Source organism: Apium graveolens, chromosome 11, assembly GCF_009905375.1.
Source record: "Apium graveolens cultivar Ventura chromosome 11, ASM990537v1, whole genome shotgun sequence".
Lineage (NCBI taxonomy): Eukaryota > Viridiplantae > Streptophyta > Magnoliopsida > Apiales > Apiaceae > Apium > Apium graveolens.
Genome location: NC_133657.1, coordinates 195,528,138 through 195,548,458, shown reverse-complemented (window position 1 = coordinate 195,548,458; position 20,321 = coordinate 195,528,138). Strand labels below are relative to the sequence as shown.

Here is a 20,321-nt window from a genome sequence, read left to right as displayed (position 1 = left end):
CGAGGTCAATAATATTATTCAAATTTTGAAAATCAAAACTTTGGTTTTTGCGTCAACTAAATAGTTAAAAAACTGACATTCACGTATTTGATCAAATTTTGAAAGATAGAATTTTAATCAAAAACTGATACAAATTATGTGGATTAAGTCATGACACGTAAACAATCAACTTTATATTAACTTCATTATAATTCTATCAAAATTAATGGTGTTAAAGTGGTGTAACTAAATGCTCGTTCAATATCAATTCATATACTTTTTTTGTCATCTATTCCTAACTTTTACTTTCATTTGTAACTCATATATTTTTAAAACAAAAAGTTTATAACTTTCACTTATAAATATTGCCCCATTGAAAAGATTTTTGACACCAAAAAAATTTAAGTAGGTGGCAATCCTTTTTTGTTAAGGGGGTCATTTTTAATTTTTATATAATTTGAATGTACATATTTAACTAAATTAAAAATTTAAGGGGGGTCGGATTACCCCTTTGCACTTTAGAGGATCCGCCTCTAACGATGATGATTGCAATATTAAAATCTGATGATTAACGGAAAAACACAAACACGGAGATTATATTGAAACTAAAAACTATTATATTCATTTAAATATGAATAATTATATAATTTATGATATAATATATATATATATATGTGTGTGTTAATGAATAATCAGTATAGTCATAATGATATATTAAATTAATAATTTAATAATAAAATGCAACTAGTTTTCATTCCGATTAATTCTTTCGATACATTTTCAATTTTGATTAATCCTAAATCGGTGCTAATCAATTAGGTACGATTTCTGATTTTTACAACACTGCCCTACCATATAATTTGTTTGTGTTTCTTAATTTTGTAATTTGTTAAATAATTATAGTCAAATATATTTGTAAGGTAGTTATAACAATGAAATGTTTGTTTGTGTTTCTAAAATTATGTAAGGTAGCGTTTGAAAACACTAATTTCATTTCAAATCCGAGATTTCAATTCTAGAATTTGAAATTCAGGATTTCAATTCCAAATCTTTTGTTTGGATATTCAACAAATTGAAATTTAAGAAATTGAATTTCAAAATTTTGTTTTAAATTTTTTCTTAAAACTTGATATATATATATTTTTTATTTTCTCAGAAAATTGAAATATTTATTTTATTTTATTTATTTCAAGATATATTTTCGAAATAGAATCCCCAAAAGAAAATTTCGAAAAAACTTCTTGATGAAAAGGTTCCCGTTAAACATTTCCTAGAAATTTTTTCTTTCTAGAAAATTTTCGGAATAAATATTTTCAACCGGAAAAATTTCTCGGAAAAAATTTCCGAAGTTTTCTAGAAAAAAATTACAAAAAAAAAATAAATCCCGAGAATTGATTTTCGGGAAAAATATTTCCGAGATATGTTTCTCGGGAAAAAGTTCTCGAGAAAATTTTACGAAACAAGTTGTTCGGGAAAAAATTGCCGAGAAATATTCTCAGGAAAATTTTCCGAGAAAAGTTTCTCGAAAAAAAATCCCAGGAAAAAATTCTCAGGAAAATTTTCCGAAAAAAACTTCTCGAAAAAAAATTTCGGGAAAAAAATTCTCGGGAAAAAGTTCTTGAGAAAAAATTATAGGGAAACAATTCCCGAAAAAACAATACCGAGAAATATTCTAGGGAAAATTTTCCGAGAAAAGTCTCTCGAAAAAAAATCCAGGGAGAAAGATTCCCGAGAAAATGTTCTCCGGAAAAAATTCCCGAGAAAAAGTTCTCGGGAAAATATTCAGAGAAAGGTTTCTCGAAAAAAATTCCCGGGTATTTGCCAGACAACATATTTGATCAAATTCAGGATTTGAAATGAAATTTATGTATCCAAACGGGGCATAATTTCAAAAGAGTTAATTATATCGTTCATTTTTTGTTATAAATAGATATTTTAAATAAATATTAAAAATATTTTTATTTTATAATAACTAAATTAAAAATTAGATTTAGTTTTAAAAGTAACTTTAATGACCTAAAATACAAATCTGTATTAAATTATAATAACTGAAATGAGATGTAATTTGTTTAATAGTTATATCTTATTTTGGTTATTTAAAATAAAAATAAATAGTGTTATACACCTACTAAACTACTAAATTGCTAAACTCGCTAGGACCCAACTAATCATGTTAAACTACGACCACATCCCAATTTCTTACTAATTATTTTATAATTTTATTATGAATCTATAATTATTTTTATATTCATATGAAATATTAAAAATATGGTTTTTTTTCCAGAAATACTATATTTTAAAATATTTCAAAAATACTATCATTTTTAAAGTTATTTTAAGAAATACATTTTTTAATTTTAATTTTTCAAAAATACGATTTGCAACATAAGCAACACGTTAGACAACTTTTATTTTATTTTTTCAGAGTTGATTTTAAGATTGTAGAGGTTGCAAATTTGAAATGTAACAAACCCAATCTTGAAATATACCTTTTCAAATTTTGTAATTATGTTAGATGTTGCAAACCCTATTTTTGAAAATGAAATTTTATAAAATTTTATTTTTAAAAATAACTTTAAAAATGTTAGTATTTTTGTAAATAAATTTTAAGGTTTGGGTAAATCCCTAAAAACATTATATTATTAAAAAAAAATTAAAAAATATTTAAATATTAACGGGAAGCAATTTAAGATAGTTATAATTAAAAGGGATTTTTTGTTGTATAAGAAGATATGTGTCGAAATTTGATTGATTTTTAAATCATAAATATTGGTGGACCCCTACATTTACATCGATTCTTCCAATAAAACACTACAAATTCATAAAATTTAGTGTATACACGTGCACACACTAGACAAAGCCTGATTAAAAATGGATCTCAGTTAGAGCCGGCCACATGTGCGGGTTTGAACCGCTCATTCGGGACCGGTTCGTACGGAAACCGTAAAAAATTCGGACCGAACCAGGCCGGTTCAAACCCGACCAATTCGCTAAATTAGGTGAATCGAATACGAATTCTAATTTCAGAACCCGGAACCGCACGAACCCGCACGAACCAAGCCCGCACGAGCTGCACGTAGACTGTAACCCGCACAGCCCGCACGAAGGGAAGAAGGGGATAGTTTAATTTGTGTATTATTCTGGACTTCTGGGTTTATTCGGTATATTATTGATTATAGTATATTGTTGATTCGTTTTTATTGTTGAATTAAAGGAATTTATTTTGTAAATTCATTTTTGTAAATTTCAGTTTACAAATTTTATTCGATTTGTAATTTGACTTTAAATTTTAATTGATGATGGTAAATTCGTTTACTAATTTTATTCGTTTTGTAAATTTCTATAGGTGCCACGAGTTTATATTTTAATAAACATTGATATACTAATTTCGAATTTTAAATAGTGAAAAATATTTATTATACATCTTCAATACATGAATTTAAATCAGAATACAATTTAATATTATAAGCCGGACAAATCAGAATACAATTAGCAATAACTTCTCTACATTGAACATGCAAGTGAATGATGTTGTTGGATTTACCAATATATATATTTTATAATGATAACTGGTATGGTTGAAAACTTGAAACATGAACGAAACAGAAACAATATAACAACCTGTACATGAACGAACCCCGCGTGCCAACCCGCGAGCATGCAACCCGCGAACCCGTGAACCGCCTGGCACGCACACGAGTTCAGTGCCGAATCCGAGTTACCTTCTGCAAGTTCAAGCACAGCCCGACCCGATTCGCTCATTTCAAGTGCCGGTTCAGTGTCCAACCCGCTACAAACCCGGCCCGGACCGCACGAGTGGCCACCTCTAATCTCAGTGGAATGCTTTCTGATTTTAATGACAAACGATGGTTCATTAATGTGCCTGCTGCCTAGCACGTTTGTTTAGTAACCACTACCAAGTCCTACACGGTTCAAATAACCACTGCCAAGTCCAAAACATTTGAACAACTGATCCACATAATCAGAGTTATGAGGCATTAATCTCTAATTAGTTGCAAATCGTTATCCTTAAATTTCCCTCAATCGGGAACTGGCAAAATATACATGCATGCGTCAAATGTAACCTCATTGGCAAGCAATCTATACTTATGGAGAGAAAGTTCAGAGTTATACTTAAGGTGGAAGTCATGACCTCTGTCTACTCGAGACGAAGTGGCTGGTTGATGATCATGTTTGCTGCGACACTCTCTTTAGGTAAAATCACCGCCCATTGTTTAGTTTAAGGCCTCCCTGTACACAAATTATCTTTTATGCACGAGGACATTTAATATTATTAGATATTCGATCCGATCCGTAGACTTAGAATCTATGTTAAAGCACCGATATTTCTCTTATCTCCTAAAAGAATAACGATTGTTAAAAAGAAGTTTATTATTATTGTACATCGTGTTTATAAGATAATTATAGCTCATCTATTCTAAAATTTGCTGACTCTATGTTACTAAGCAGATTGCAAGAGTTCGTCAAAAAAAAAAGTAGATTGCAAGAGTTGAGGGCTTAAATACCGGGTTTTATCACTCCCGAGATTTGTTAGAACAAATACTTGTAAGACATATAAGGACATATAAGCCTAATTAATCAAAAAAGAAATACATTACAAGAGACCTCGACGAAATAGCTCAATAAGAGCTTATCACTTGTCGTTACAGGTTTAACATTCGATTTTCACAACTCCGAGATTTGTTATAACAAAATAATCGTTTATAAGGTATATAGGCCTATTTATTCAAAAAAGTATAATGCAAGAGGAACATTCTATTGTGATGAGAAGTAGTAAAATTCTGTTGATGAACGGGAAGTTAGTAACATTTCGTCGATTGACAGTGAATTTCTTTTTGTAATTTGAATTTGAATTGTTAGTATAATATAAACTAAATTTGACAGGTTTGAGGATGAGGAGGTTCAGAGAGCTATCAAATTGTTACCTTATAAAATTGTTAACATAGATGGGAAGCCATATATTGAGGTCACAATGAAGGACAGAAAAATATAGGTCTTCAGTCCCGAGGAAATAAGTGCCATGATCCTAGTTAAGATGAAGGAGATAGCAGAAGCTTTTCTTGGGATGAAAATTAAAAATGTCGTGCTTGCTGTTCCTGGTGAGAACATTTTACATTTGGAACTTAAATACAGTTTTCTTAGTGTATTATTGTCATGTTAACTAAGGTTGATGTGCTTTCCCTCATAGTTATAACCGTCCTTTATCCTATCTCTATCTGCAGTGCACTTCAATGATGCCCAAAGGCAAGCTACCCAAAGATGCTGGTGTTATTGCATGATTAAAAGTTTTCCAAATAATGGACGCACCAGTTGCCGCTGCCACTGGGCACGGGTTGGAAATGAAGTATAAGTATGAAAACGATGTCAAGAACATTCTGGTCTTTCACCTTGGTGGTGCGACTTCAGATCAAGTCCTTGCTTCAACTGGAGATAGATTTTTAGGAGGTAAGGATCAGGCTTTGTGAATGGTCTTTTTCCATATGCTTTTAGGACAAGTACACACCAGTAAAACAGACTTCACAGTATCATGGCACTAGAGTCGCAGTATACTCTGTTATAACATACTGATGTAGGTAGCTAGATTGCTCAATTTGATAAAGATTGATATCAAAATTTACCTGTTACCTACAATAGTTTGTTGTATTATGGGGAAAAATAATCGCACTTTAGTTCTAGATGTGCATAGAAGGAAATTTGCTGTATAACCTAATTGCATAATTTAATTTCCATATTGCTGGAGGTGATGATTTTGATCATAGAATTATGAAGTACTTCATGAATCTGACCAAGAAAAAACATGGGAAGGACATCAGCAAGGACGCCAAAGCTGTTGATAAGCTAAGGAGAGAAATTGAGCATGCCAAGAGAAAATCTATTAGGCAGAACCAAATCCGTGTAGAAATTGAGTCGCTATTTGATGGAATGAATTTCTCTCAATTCTTGACTAGGGTACAATTCAAGAAATTGAACAAAGATCTGTGTAGGAAGACAATAAGTCTTGTTAAACAAGCTATTAAAAATGCGGGCTTGCAGCAGTTGCCTATGGTGCTACCGTACTAGGAGGAATCCTTAACAGGGAGGAGGTTTACAATACTAGAGGTACTGAAATTTTATTAGCTGCAACTGTATGTTATTTTTCAGGCCACATGACGTTCAATATCTATTTGTGATAGATATTCCAAAACATATGGATAATCTTCTACTGCTACATGTTGCTATCCTGCAGACGTAATTTACTGGCCAGTGTTTCCGGTTAGCCTTGGAATTGAAACCAAGGACGGGTTCGTGACTAAGTTGGTCCATAGAGGCACTTTTGATTTGACGCCAACCCAAAGATATCGTGTCATCAGAACCGTCAAGGATTAGCAGTCTACTGTGTCCATTAAGGTACTAGTTTACTTGCCAAGTAAATTTTTGTAAATTACTGACTCTTGTAAACATATTCAAACATTTATATTGTTTTTCTGCTTCTGTTGTAGGTATTTCAAAGTCAAAGTAAATTGACAGAGAATTGTAGGCTACTCGGAAAGTTTAACCTCTCAGGAATACCACCTGCCCCAAGGTTTGTACATTGACATTCAGTTGAGTTCACTAGACTTGACAAGTTCTGAACTCGTTTATCTAGTACTAGATTTGATCCTTCATTAGACAGGGGAAAACCCGTGATAAAAGTCACATTTGGAATTGATATAGATTAGCACTTAACTGTCAAAGCAGATAACATCACCATAAATGATTGGTGGATCGATGAAGATCTGATTCAGAGGTCAGTGAAGAGCGAAGAACTCGATGCATATAACAGACTCAACACATACGTCAGTAACATGACGAACCAAATTTATGACAAAGACAAGCTCACTGGCAAGCTCCAAACTCGTGAAAAGGAGAAGATTGAGGATGCAATTATAGAGGCTAATGCATGTCTTAATGAGAGGGGGAACAGAAATAAAGAACAATACCAAGAAAAGTTTAAAGAGGTAGAAGCTGTTTGTGAGCCAATTATCACAGCAGTGTATATCAGCCACCACTTGGTTTATGGTTTATGCAAGCTAAGTAAAATTGAGAAACATGCAGATATGATACAGATTTTTTTAGTACCAGAAGCATTTTAGTGTTCATATAATTAGATTGAATTTGATAGAGTAGTCCTGTACTATGCTTAAAAAATTTATTAGTTAGTAAATTAGTTTTTTTTTAATAATATTGATAATAATCAAATGTCCCCTTAACTGTTCTCTCTCTCTCTATTTTTTTATCATAGTAACTGCAACAGCTACCGGTGAGTATGCAAACCGCTTTTAATCCACAAACAGCATACTCATAAATTCTAATTTAGAAGTGACCAAGAGATAATTATTTTTATTATAAAAATGCTTTTGACATGATATATTCATAAAAAGCAAAATGAATTATCTATTTTTATAGGCTTTTTACATTTTAAACTTGACATTGTTATTGTTATATATTTTTTAATAATAAATACTACAGAGCCATACTTTGACGATGCATAGAAATAATTTATAAACTACTTTCCCTGATTTTTAAGCATCAATGCTTTCTAGGGAAATGTTATTATTAAATAATTATAAGATTTTGTACTTTTTAAATTAATGAATCATGAATTTTTATATTTTGTTACTCAGTGACTTTTTTATTCATATAATTTTTTTTGGAGAAACTACTTTTTAAAGCTTATTCACAACTCTAATATATTATCTATAATTTTTACAAACTAATAACATGAAAATTAAAATAAATTTTAAATAAAATCAGATTTTTATTTATTTTAATGCTTTTACCTTCTTAGTATTAATTATAAATTTTTGAACTACTTTTCAAACTAATGTCAATTTATAGCCCATACATTTTTATTAATCATTCATTTTTGTTGTTTAATTCTTTTAATATTCAGTTTTATATTAATTTTATTATTATTGGTTTTTATTCGTTTTATCGAATGATATGTTATGTATTTGTTAATTTATGATTATGCTTTTGTTTTATACTTTTAAAATTATATTTTTATTCCGATGATTAAGTTAATGTTTTGACCGTGACGATTAAATATAATTATTGAGTAACCATGAAATTACATTGTAAAATCACGGTAAATAAATATTTGTTAAACAAATTGTATGATCAAAAGAATATATAATTATAACATATATTTAAACTTAGTAAATGAATAATTTCATAAAACGAATAAAATTCTCAAAAACATAGTTTTTTTTTTTTTTGACAAAATGCTTTTTATAAATTGCATCAACCAAAATTACAACTTAATTTCAATAGGAACAAAACTCCCATCGAAAAAACACAGTCAAGATTAAACAAATAAACGAGCTAAGCAAATAGTCGCTTATGTTTTCAGACTGTTTAACATAATGAATCTCACGATTCTTTGAATGAAAAAAGATTAAAATGGCTTCCTGATCGATCATACATGCATCAATTCTGGAACTAATAATATCACAAATGACCTTCACATACGCACCATCTGTAGCCCAATGTTCAGAAGCACCCAAGCTATCTACATGCCAAAAACCAGCTATAGACAAGCCGAGGGTGAAAGATCTCAAAAGATGAACACATTTTAGTTGTGAAAAGTAAGCTCTTGTAATAATCGGCACCAGCCCAAATTTAATGCACGGAAAACAGATCTCCCACAAAACCACATAGATCATTTTCAAAGTAGCCAGATTAACCCAAGACTAAACAAAAACATAACAAACACTCCAAAAGGAGAGACAAATACACACTCCAAGAGGAGAGACACACAAATACCCAAAAAAATTGGGTTTTATTGAAAAGAAATAAACGAGAATAAAAAATGAAGGGATTGGGGCTTTCCACTGGAGAAAATCAGTAGAAGCACCTCGATTTACTTGAAAATTGACAAAACCCCAGGAGAGGAGACAAAAAAAAAAAAAAACCTCAGTAAAAAGACAAAAATAACCCGCAGCATCAAAAACCCTTTTCTGTCTTAAACCCTAAATTATTTAATCCCACTTCAATTTTTCTACATTAAAACCTCAAGGTTTATACTTTATATAAACCCTAAATTATAAACGCACAAATTAGAAAACAATGTCAATCGAATTGAACTCAAATCACAACCCTAAAATCACATGGGAAGGCTGCAATGTACTGCTCGATATCAACGATGGAGATCGCTTGCTTTTCGCTCGTCTCACCCCTGCTTCGTACGTTCTCTTCGCTCTCTCTATATAGACATACATGTTTATTTAATCTTAATTTTTATTAATTCGCCGGTTTTATGTGTGTTTATAATTGATGAGATATTGAAATTGACAGAACATTGAAAATTGGGAATAAGAGTTACTCTCTTCAGCCGTTGATTGGTTGTCATTTTGGCTCTTTGTTTCAAGTCGAAACCGGTGATCATGGTCCTTTTTTATCCCCCGTCGTTCAAGGTTCGTGTTTCTTAGCTTTCGGTTTGCAAGTTCTCGTTACTACCTCCGTTTTAAAATATCTGATGTTTGGCTGTCTTGATTGTGTAGTTAAAATTGTTGTTTTTATAATTTTTTTTAAATGAATTGTATATCTTTATTCACCAAACTAAAATTTGAAAATAATTATTTTAACTACATAGTTAATATACTTTGAAGTGTGTGCAAAAAGTCAAGTGTTATTTAAAAATTAGAATAGAGGAATGTTTTTTAGGTGTGTGATGTTTTACTCTGTGGCTTGTTTGTATTGGTTTGGAGATTATGAATTGCAATAGGAATCTTGTTTGATGTGGCTGACAATGTATTAGATAACTTTTTGCATTTTTATTGTACTCCCTCCGTTCAGCTGTCCAAATTTTTGGTTCTTTTAAGTTTTTGACGAATGAAGATACATTGAATTAAAGATTCGAAAGGATGCTTTTATTTTCTTAAGCATCTGAAAAGGTGAATCTTTTTATAAAACAGATTTAAAAGTTGAATCTTTATATGCATTATACAATAGTTTCTTATGTTTCTCAAATAGGGATTAGGGATATAGGGTGTAGCTTGTTATTGCTTTGCTTGAGTTCATAACATCATATTTATTCTTTTTTTAAGAGTTTTATGTTTAGTGTTATTGCAAAAGATTGTATGTGTATTCAACGGTGTGGTAACAAGAAGCTATTTGTTTCAATTTAAAAGTACATTTGAAAGGAAGTGGACTACGTATGGTTATAACAAATTTTGTTTGCATGGCAGAGAAAAATTATTACAGAGCACTATAAAGGCAATATATTAATTATTAAGCGACTAAGATTTGGAGAGCATTTTTTATTCCTCACTTGCCTATTTTGGTGTATATGATTTATTCAGTATCTTGTAAAAGTTCTATCTTTCTTCTTTATGCAGGCTTTGTGTGTTTTTATTTTTCATCTTAACTATATTTTTCATTGAATTTTAGCATCAAATCCAGAGGAAAAGGATTGCAAAATAGATGAGCCCAAAGACAATCGTGCACTAGTTGATAATAACACAGCTCAGAGTCTTACTGGGGATGAGATAGATGCAATGCGGAGGTACAAATTCTTTTGAAGATCACATTAAATGCAAATAGTTCCTTTTCACATTTATTTGTAATTATTAGTGTCGTCCATGATGTAGATGAGGCTTCTCTTTTTATATAGATAAGAAAGCTCCTTTTTTCTGTAGACTTTAGAGAGCCTTATATTATGGAGTTTTTCTAAAACATGTTTCTCGTTCTATTACCGCAAGAGTTTTCATTAACTTTTAATGAGACTCAAATAAATGCGTACACATAATATTACTTGAGCAAAACTTGAGAAAGTGACTTGGTTAATCCTTAACATGCATCGGTTACATAATGATTATTGTTCTTTTGTAGGGAGGGTGCAACTGGGAATGAAATTGTTGAAGCTCTTATTGCTAATAGTGCAACATTTGATAAGAAAACATCATTTTCACAGGTGAGCTTTATTCATGAAAGTTAAATAATTTAAAAGTAATGCACATGATGCTAAATGTTGATGTTCAATCTCCATTTAGGAAAAATATAGGCTGAAAAAGCAGAAGAAATATGCACCTAGAGTACTTTTGCGGCGTCCTTTTGCACGCAGGTAAATTGAAGTTCTTAGATATATGTCTCGGAGTGGTTGGACTTGTGTAAAATTAGTTGTTTATTTTTTCAGTCGTTTGAAGCACAGACAATTCATATGTTACTTCTAGTCTTACGATTTCATAAAATTTATTTTTTCTTTCTGCCAGCATATGTGAGACGTACTTCAAGAAATATCCAACCAGAACCGGGTAAATATTATTAATTATTGACTTATTATATTATTTGTGTTCAATCATTATCGCACTATAAGATAGTTATTGTACTGGTGTGAAGTTTCATTTTGTTAAATTAGTCTGTTTAATGTGAAAGTATTAGTAATCGCGTAAGTTTTTCCAAGTGATATGTCTTGTCAACAAGTAAATAGAAAAATAAGTTAGTTCTTAGAAGTAAGTGGGGGAGAAGGAAAGAGATTATCATCTGATGGGTGATAAGTATATATACTAATATAAAAAACAGAGGTGTTCATTTTTTACCACACATATATTGGGAGACCTACCTGGACCTTGTACGGGGGCGTGTTCTTTTAAGGTATTATTGTCTGTTTGGTTCTTTTGTGGGTCAATATGGCTATCTGGGATCGTAAACTTGTATATGATATATCTCATATATAGCTTTATTGAATCTTTATGTGGAAAGATATGGTTATGTCTTTTGGAAGCCAACTGATGCAGAGCATTAAACAGTTAAATTAGTTGTTAATTGTTTTTTATTATTATTTAGATATGACTATGTTTGCGATTATAATTGTATTATATGGTTAGGAACATTCTAGATTATAGTATTAGAATAAATTAAGGATTTTTTTTTCCTTTATTTAATTATGGTAGTAATATATTTTAAAGATTTAGTTTTCTTAGGAAATTACTTGGATCCCAAATAATTAATTATCTATATAAATTGTTGTAATCTATTATTATTGAATAGAGTTGAATTATGAATTGAATCTGCAAATTTTATGTGTTTTTTAATGACAAAACAATGGTGAAACTCCGGATTAAATCGGGTGTGAGATATCTGTTGGTGAGACAAATCGTCAAGCCTTATCTATTTAACTTTCATTCTTGGATCCAGATGATGTATCACAATAATTGAAACGACATAAAATGCAAGGATTATACGAATTTCCAAGAACAATCAATAATATTATTCTAAAGAAAAAGTGTATAATCAAGTGTACCCTGGAAGTAAAATATTTCGGTATATATATACCGACATAAAAACCTTAATGGGCTAATAACAAACCAAAGCTCTAAACACGTGAGATAACATAAGCCTAATAATATAAAATTCGGTCCAATATATAATAATAATATATAATATAATAGTAGGGCCTGAACCCTATCATCAGTGACATATCTTAATTACTTCCAAAAGTTCATGCTAAACGCAGATGGAGTCGTGTTCGAGGACTATGGTTCTTTTTCAGTATGAAACTCGTAGTCGAGTTATCTTTAAAGGAGAGGATAATGGCGCGGAACAGAGGATAATTAAATTGGTTTGTCTATATTATATTTTATTATTTACAAATAAAATAAATTATAGTTGATTAAATATTTAAATTATATTAAATAATTTATTATTAGGTCATTCTAGATTAGAGTAATAGAATAAGATAAGGATTTGTTTTCTTTACTTAAAAAATTTAGTTTTATTAGGAAATTACTTGGCTCCCAAGTAATTAATTATCTATATAAACTCTTGTAATCTATCATTATTGAATAAAGTTGAATTACCTCTCATTAGGAACATCAACTATCTAATGTGAAGAAATATAAGTGGTTCAAGGGGTACAAGTACTGATGGGGTAGATATAGGATCATTAGAGCTCGAAGAAGCTGGTGTACAAGTGGATAGCATAGGTGAAGCAAAAACACGTGAAGAAAGTGAAGTGGGATAATGTCAGCGGGTCCATGAAAATAAGTAATCTAGAAAATTAATTTAAGCAATGAAAATTATAAGTCTGTTACAGAGGTTCATCGCAGGTTTCAGATTCGTAAAAGAGTTGGTACTAATGCTTATGAGTTAGATCTTCCTAGTGGTATGACGATTGGGTATGTGTTTAATGTGGAAGATCTTACTCCTTTTCATGGATCAGTTGACATTTATCCTTCTTCTTCACTTTCTTCACCTACTGTTGCTTCACCTATGCTATCTACTTATACACCAGCTCCATCGAGCTCCATTGATCCTATATCTAGCCCACCAGTACTTGTGCCCCATGCACCCCCTTATGTTTCTTCACAACAGATAGTTGATTTTTTTAATGAGAAGTAATTCAAATCTATTCAATAATGATAGATTATAAGAGTTTATATAGATAATTAATTACTTGGGAGCCAAGTAATTTCCTAAGAAAACTAAAATTTTAAATAAAGGAAACAAATACTCTCTTCGTCCCAATGAATATTTAACATTTGAAATAGAGTGTTCGACACGCATTTTAAGGCTCTTATCTACTATAGATACATAAATAATTTTAAAAACTTTTTTCGTTGGAATAAAAATTAAATGTTCAATTTTTATTCATAAAATTAAAAAAAGTTATGGAACTATACTAGATAAGAGTCTTAAAACGCGTGTCGAAATCTTCATTTCAAATGTTAAGAAACTACCGGGACAGAGGGAGTACTTATTTTATTCTATTACTCTAATCTAGAATGACCTAATTATAAATTACCTAATAAAACTTAAATATTTAATAAATTGTAATTTATTTTATTCGTAAATAATAAAATATAATATATACAAATCAATTTATTTATTCCCTTTTCCGCGTCATTCACTCGACTACGAGTTTCATAGTGAAGAATCCATAGTCCTCGAACAGAACTTCATAAGCGTTGAGCATGAACTTTTGGAAGCAATTGAGATATGTCATTAATGATAGGGTTGTGGCCCTATTATTGTATTATATATTATTATTATTATATTGGACCGTATTTTATAGTATTGAACTTATGTTAGCCCACGTGTTTAGGACTTTGGTTTCTTATCAGGGTTTTTATTTTGGTATATATATACTGAAACATTTTACTTATATGGTACGCTTGATTATACATTTTTTCTTGAGAATAATATTATTGATTGTTCTTGGGAATTCGTATAATCTTTGCAAGTCATTTTAATTATTGTGCTACATCAATTGACATCGTTGACTTCACAAAACCACCAAGGAATGATGAAGTCACTGTGAGTTGTTTGAAGTTCAAGAGGTGACTTTGAATCAATAATGTCCTCATGTACAGTAGAAGCACCTCCATCTTTTGCAACATTGTTGTCTCCATTATCTCAATCTTTTGCATGAACTTGCTTCTTATCGATATAAGTAGAGTTTTTTTCCTTTGGAGCAATCAAATCTTGCATAGTGCGCTTCATTCTTAATAGCCCATCGACAATGTCAAGTAGTACCACTCTTTCATATTCAGCATCCAAATATGCTATCACCTCATCGTATCATTGACATTCTTCATGATATTTAAAGTAATCTGGACTATATGGAAGAGAGAATGATAGCATATAAAGTAACCTGAAGTTGCTTTTTAGTGGTTGATATTTAAAACTCAATTCGGGCTAGTGTCCTTTGCGATAACATATTTGTCCAAGATAATCAAAGTGCAGGGCTGTTCCGAATAATTAAAGGGTTTTGGAAGCCCTCAAACTTCTGGACAGGGACTGCAGTGGCTACTGGTGGCAGTGGCTACTGGTGGTTGCTGCTGGCTGTCGGCGACTATTGGTGGCTGCTTGGTTTAGGGAAGGTTTTTGATTAAAGGTTTAGGTGAATGAACGGTGGCTCTTGATACCACTGATGTAAGACAGGGGTAAGGGGATACCCAAAGTATTAGCAAAAACACACAAATCCGCAGATTTAATTCATAATAATCAACTCTATTCAATAATGATAGATTACAAGAGTTTTTTTTTTATATATATATATAATTACTTGGGATCCAAGTAATTTCCTAAGAAAACTAAATCTTTATATAAGAAACAAATCCTTATTATATTCTATTACTCTAATCTAGAATGACCTACTTAAATAATTACTTAATATAACCTAAATAATTAATCAACTATAATTTCTTTTATTTCTAAATAATAAAATATTATATATATATGTAAAAATCAATGCTAATATTCCTTGTTCCGCATCACTCGGGCACGGGTGTCTATCACGGCTATGAATCTGTCCGACTCTTGGTTTCTAAAAAGTTAGGATGTGGATATGGATATGAAATTAGACATGGGTGGGGGGATTCGGCAGATAACCTTCACACAAGTGAAATTATACCTACTTTTTACATATTTTACATTTGTAAATTAGTATCTAATACCATCAAGCTTTTAAGGAAAGTGTAATGTCACATGTATGGGAAAACAATCCCATTTATAACCTTCTTTAATGAAATTTCTTTATTTTTTGCAAAGATAACATGTCGGTTGTTTTGTAGCCTGGGCCAAAGTATATCCAAAGATGGATGTAAGAGCCATTGAATGACCTAAAAATGAAATAAATAGACAATTGCCTATATTTTGAACTCTTTTAAGTGTTTAAATAGATATATGATTAAAGAAAAGAATGCTTTTGGTTAAATGAATAATGAAAAATGCTATATCTGGAATTGACAATTCTGACCTGCCTGTTTTAGGGAAAATGTATGCCAGCTTTTAATGATGCAAAACAAGTAATAAATTTTTTAATTTTATGCAGTTGTAAGGCCTTTAGCTTGCTCTTAGCTTGTACATAATAATATATCATGATATCGAATCATCTACTGTTAGTTGCTAGTTAATTTAGCCATATTATCTTGTGCTACTTGGTCCTCAATATTATTTGATATTCGTTAACCATTCTCTTATGCACAGATATTTGCGAGTGGACAGTTTATCTCTTCTTCTCTCCATGGCCAATATCACAGCCCACTCTGATGTCCTTGTGGTTGACATGATTGGTGGTCTTCTTACTGGTGCTGTGGCAGAACGAATGGGAGGTGCTAATTAATTTCTTGTTTGGAAATATAGGAGCTTTCCTAACATAAAGAATTAGACTCTTAACTTCCAAATATATATTAAAATAATTTTTAAATACTCCCTTTCCTTAGTGCGACCTAGTATGTCTCACTGTCACTTCGGATTAGGGTTTGTGAAGAGTGAGATGTACGCCTACTCCTAGGCACACACCTTGAGTAGAGAGGAGGTCCCTGAGAAGATCTCTGCATCTAAACAAAAAAATTTGCAAATTTTTGAAAAATGTTAAAGACTTTTGAATACTTTTTAAATTTTTTGAGCAATTGCAGACAGGCATTCAGTGTGAGTGTTATATGAAAATTTGCTAGTCTTGGGTGTGGGTTTGTGCTTTGCATCTATCATACTTTTGTAAACTCTTGGTTACGTGTTTATTGGGTTTGCTATCACACTTATGTGAAAATGTGCTAATTTTATTTTTATGATACCGTTAATGAATCAATAAAGAATTATTGTATCTAGTTGTAGATTTTAATTTCGTTTAGGTGCTCTTCGGTGAGAGTCATTTTTGAAGTGTTCTTAATGATGATGAAAATCTGGATCTTTGATGTTTTGTTGATGTGGTGTGTTTGGCGTTTGCAAGTGCAAACTGATTGACCAAGTACGTAAAGCTGAGATTGCTATACTTAAACTTTGTTAGACAATACATTCGAAAGTCTGTCCTACCAACCCGTTAGTTCATTAGTCCCTAGATGGTGCTCAGTAATATTTAATTCTACACAGGAGATGGTGCTATTAGTTGGTTTACCATGTAGCGGAGAGTTATTTTTAAAAATTCAATCCGTTAGTTATTGAATGTTATTACCTAATGATAGGTATGGGGTACGTATGCAATACCTATCTTGGAGCAAGTCCCTATCCAATTGATATAATAAGGATGTTTAACTTCAGCGATGAAATTTGCAAAAGGTACTCTCTCCTTCCAGCTTCTCCTTATCTAAACTTTTGCCGTCTATAAGTTTTTCCAAATTCAGTTTTCTGGTAGTCTCTCCATCTTTAAAGGGATGTATTGGTATCTTTTGCTAGCAAATTAAAGAACAAACATATACTCTTTTATCTTTTTTTTGGGATGCCACACAAACTCACCGAAAACTCTTTTATGTGCTTTTGTGCACAAAGTTTTGTACCTTCAGTCATCCTTTTGAGGATGGGAGGTGTATCATATGATATATTTTCTATTGTATAGCAATTGCGTAAATTTAGTTGGGACTAACTTGTAAATCTTTGTTATAGAATTGTGCAATCGCCTCTCACTGAGCTCTGTGCCCGTGAAAATGAAATTTCACTGCAACATAGCCAACCAGAAGATTCTTCTAGGACCGTAAGTCTGTCCAATGTATGTCATACTAACAAATTATAAAGCATTTATCCTTCTATTCCTTCCCTCTTATAGTAGGAGATGCTGAAAAACTTTGTACAGGAAAAATTGGCACCGCCACCTCCAAACTCTGCCAATATGGATGAATTGATGGAAACACCTGAAAGCAATAATTCAGATTTTTGGCAACAGCTGTTTCTCCAGTTTCCAAGACTTGCAAAGCTGCAAAAGCTGGAGACAGAGCGCCGAAAGAGGCAATTAATTCTTGGAAAGAAACTGGTTTTTCAAGGTTAATTGCAAATTTTTCAGAAATTCCCGTTTAACAAATTGACTACATCAATTACACCGATAACTTGTATTTGAAATTGCAGCCTCATAATGGCCGTCCCGGATATGGATGCTTGGACTATTGTCAAAGAAGTCCTCCCACTTTTATCATTTTCAGCTCCTTTTGCAATTTACCATCAATATCTTCAGGTGCCAAATAGATTTCATGTTTTTGCTGGGATCGTAGGTTTATTGAATGCTCTGCAGGGATTTTTAATAATTCAAGCATTATATTGGCACTTGCAATTATTTTAATTTAGTATATAGCCTAATGGTTTATATGCCCACACGAAATATATACTCATGGTATCTCTAAATGCAGCCGCTTGCAACATGCATGCACAATTTGCAGCTTGGGAAAATGGCAATTGGATTGCAAATAGCAGAACCGTGGCTACGTGAATATCAGGTCTGCCATGTTATGTTTTCTGTTATACTTTGGTTGGTATAATTTTGTGGTTAATTTCGGGAAAGGGTATGGGTTTAACCTATTTGGGTTCACTGGTATAATATGAGGGGGCTGGGCAGGGGCTTCCGGATCAACCAACAGCTTCTTCTGACAGTATCCACTCCGTTGATTAGGATGAATTATGGAAAGAGGTGGAATAAGGGGAGCAGGCGGGCCTGTCCCAACAAGAATCTCACACGATGTACCTGAATCTATGATTATTAAAGAAAAAAATTGGCTATTAAATATAAGGAAAAAGTTAAATTACCTCCAAAGCCTTCTTAACTTCTGCTAAGATGATTGAGACTAAGGAAAAGGCACTTCTGGCTTTAAACCATTTGAGATAGAAAAGAGAATGACGATAAAGAGTACCTATACAACAAATCGTAAATTAGAAAGGATTTTATAAGTAGAGTTTATGCTTTAAGTTTCTACCAATGTGCTCGAAAAACTATGCCATTCTCACTACCAAAGGAATGGTGATCTACGGTGAGAATTGATGTTGGAAATTACTTTACCCGTTTATTGTATTTTAGAGAAGTAAAAGGAAAGAACCAGTGGTCTTGGTTCATATGTACATACAAATGAAGTGGACTAGGTTGGATCTTTATTTTACCCTTCTTTACTGGATGCTGAAGGCGTCCTTGGGTTATCTCATAGTTCCTGTGCCCTGAAGATGATGGTTTGGTCCATGGATTTTCTTGTAAAATCGTATAAAACTCATATGGTTTTCCTTAATGAGTATCATGCAGCTGGCGTTGATCACAGAATATACTGTCATATATCTCCTAGAAAGATTGGGTGTTTCTCCCAACACTTCTTTCAACAATTTAGAGATTTGATTACTCTGAACTGGATTTCAATTTATAACGCTATCTGTTGGCTGGTTTTATGTTTATGGTTCCACGACAGTAGAATCCTGATATTACTTCTTTTCTTATACTAAGTTTTACTTTGGTTTCCAATTATGCAGGTCTTGCCGTCAAGAACCCATCCACAAATGCAGATGAGCTCATTTGGTGGTTACGTTCTGACGGGTACAAGGATATGCAGTGATTGATTATTCGAATTGACATGATCAAGTTACTTGATTAGTTTGCTGTTTCTTGACAGAATCAAGTGTCCCTCCCTGTTGTAAAATAGCTATATGTTAAGAGCAATAATTTTAATACAAGCAGCTAGTCATCTGCAATTCTGAGTAGTCTTGTCATTGAAGTAGTTAAGGCTGTTGTAATCTTAGTAATTGTTTAATTGTTCAGTATTTTTACAAAATTCTTTCACTGACTAATATTCTTTGGTCAGTAATTGTAAGCCAGTTTTGATACCGCTGTAGCTTTTCTTTGTTTCTGTAGGGAAGAAAGAAATGCCTATACATTCCTAGAAATATGTTTTACTTTTATAGATGAATGTTTGATATATGACCCTTTAGCTGAGATTTTGTACAATTTAGTTCTGAAATAAGAAAGCTGTACTTTTAGGGATTCGTATATTGTGGAGACCGGAGGTAACTAAAATATAGAATTTTGTTATTTGTTAACAAGATGCGAGAAAAGAAATGCTGGGGAGGCACCATAGCTCATCTTGTCGAAGAGGATTTGCACGTTCTTATGGAGAAGATGTTGTATATCAATTAGCCACTGCTGCTTCATTTGAGCCTGAGGTGGTTTTGGCAGATATATGGTAGTAGGTTGCGTTGCAGTTGATTTTTGAGCATTCTTAGCAGCAAAAGGGAGCATCTTTAGTTTCAGCAGATGTAATAGTAGTATGAGTAGTTGGTTGAACCTGCATTTGTGTTGTAGCAGCTGCTTGGCGAACTCTGTTTGCTTGTTGTGTCTTTAACAAGAAAAGAAATGTAGATTTTATCTAATTACTAGCAATGATAACTCTGTAAGGACATCATGTAACACCTAGGATTTAGAAGCAAAGTGTATGTAAAACTGAGAAACATACAGAAATTTAAGAGTGTTTTTTTCTTAATATTGAAGTAAATGAAACAATTTGTACTATATTTATCTTATATTTTGTCAAATTTTATGTCTGTCTCGCGGTTTACTATATTTATATTCTATTATCATTTAGAATTAAAATATGTCGATCTAAATTAGCAATTTTATTTTCTTT

At 31.9% G+C, this 20,321-nt stretch overlaps 1 protein-coding gene and 1 pseudogene across 1 annotated transcript; both read left to right on the top strand.

Moving 5' to 3' along the window:
- Positions 1 to 1,399: 1,399 nt before the first annotated feature.
- LOC141696411 (heat shock 70 kDa protein BIP1-like) lies at positions 1,400 to 7,112 on the top strand (annotated as a pseudogene).
- Positions 7,113 to 8,995: 1,883 nt separating this feature from the next.
- Positions 8,996 to 19,683, top strand: LOC141697239 (uncharacterized). The gene is given in 14 exon segments (XM_074501519.1): positions 8,996 to 9,203; positions 9,316 to 9,434; positions 10,411 to 10,525; positions 10,852 to 10,933; positions 11,013 to 11,083; positions 11,232 to 11,273; positions 15,949 to 16,073; positions 16,923 to 17,016; positions 17,341 to 17,428; positions 17,528 to 17,606; positions 17,609 to 17,714; positions 17,797 to 17,902; positions 18,075 to 18,161; positions 19,174 to 19,683. Coding segments are annotated over 14 exon segments (1,317 nt in total). The 5' UTR covers positions 8,996 to 9,087; the 3' UTR covers positions 19,261 to 19,683.
- The last annotated feature ends 638 nt before the right edge of the window (positions 19,684 to 20,321 follow it).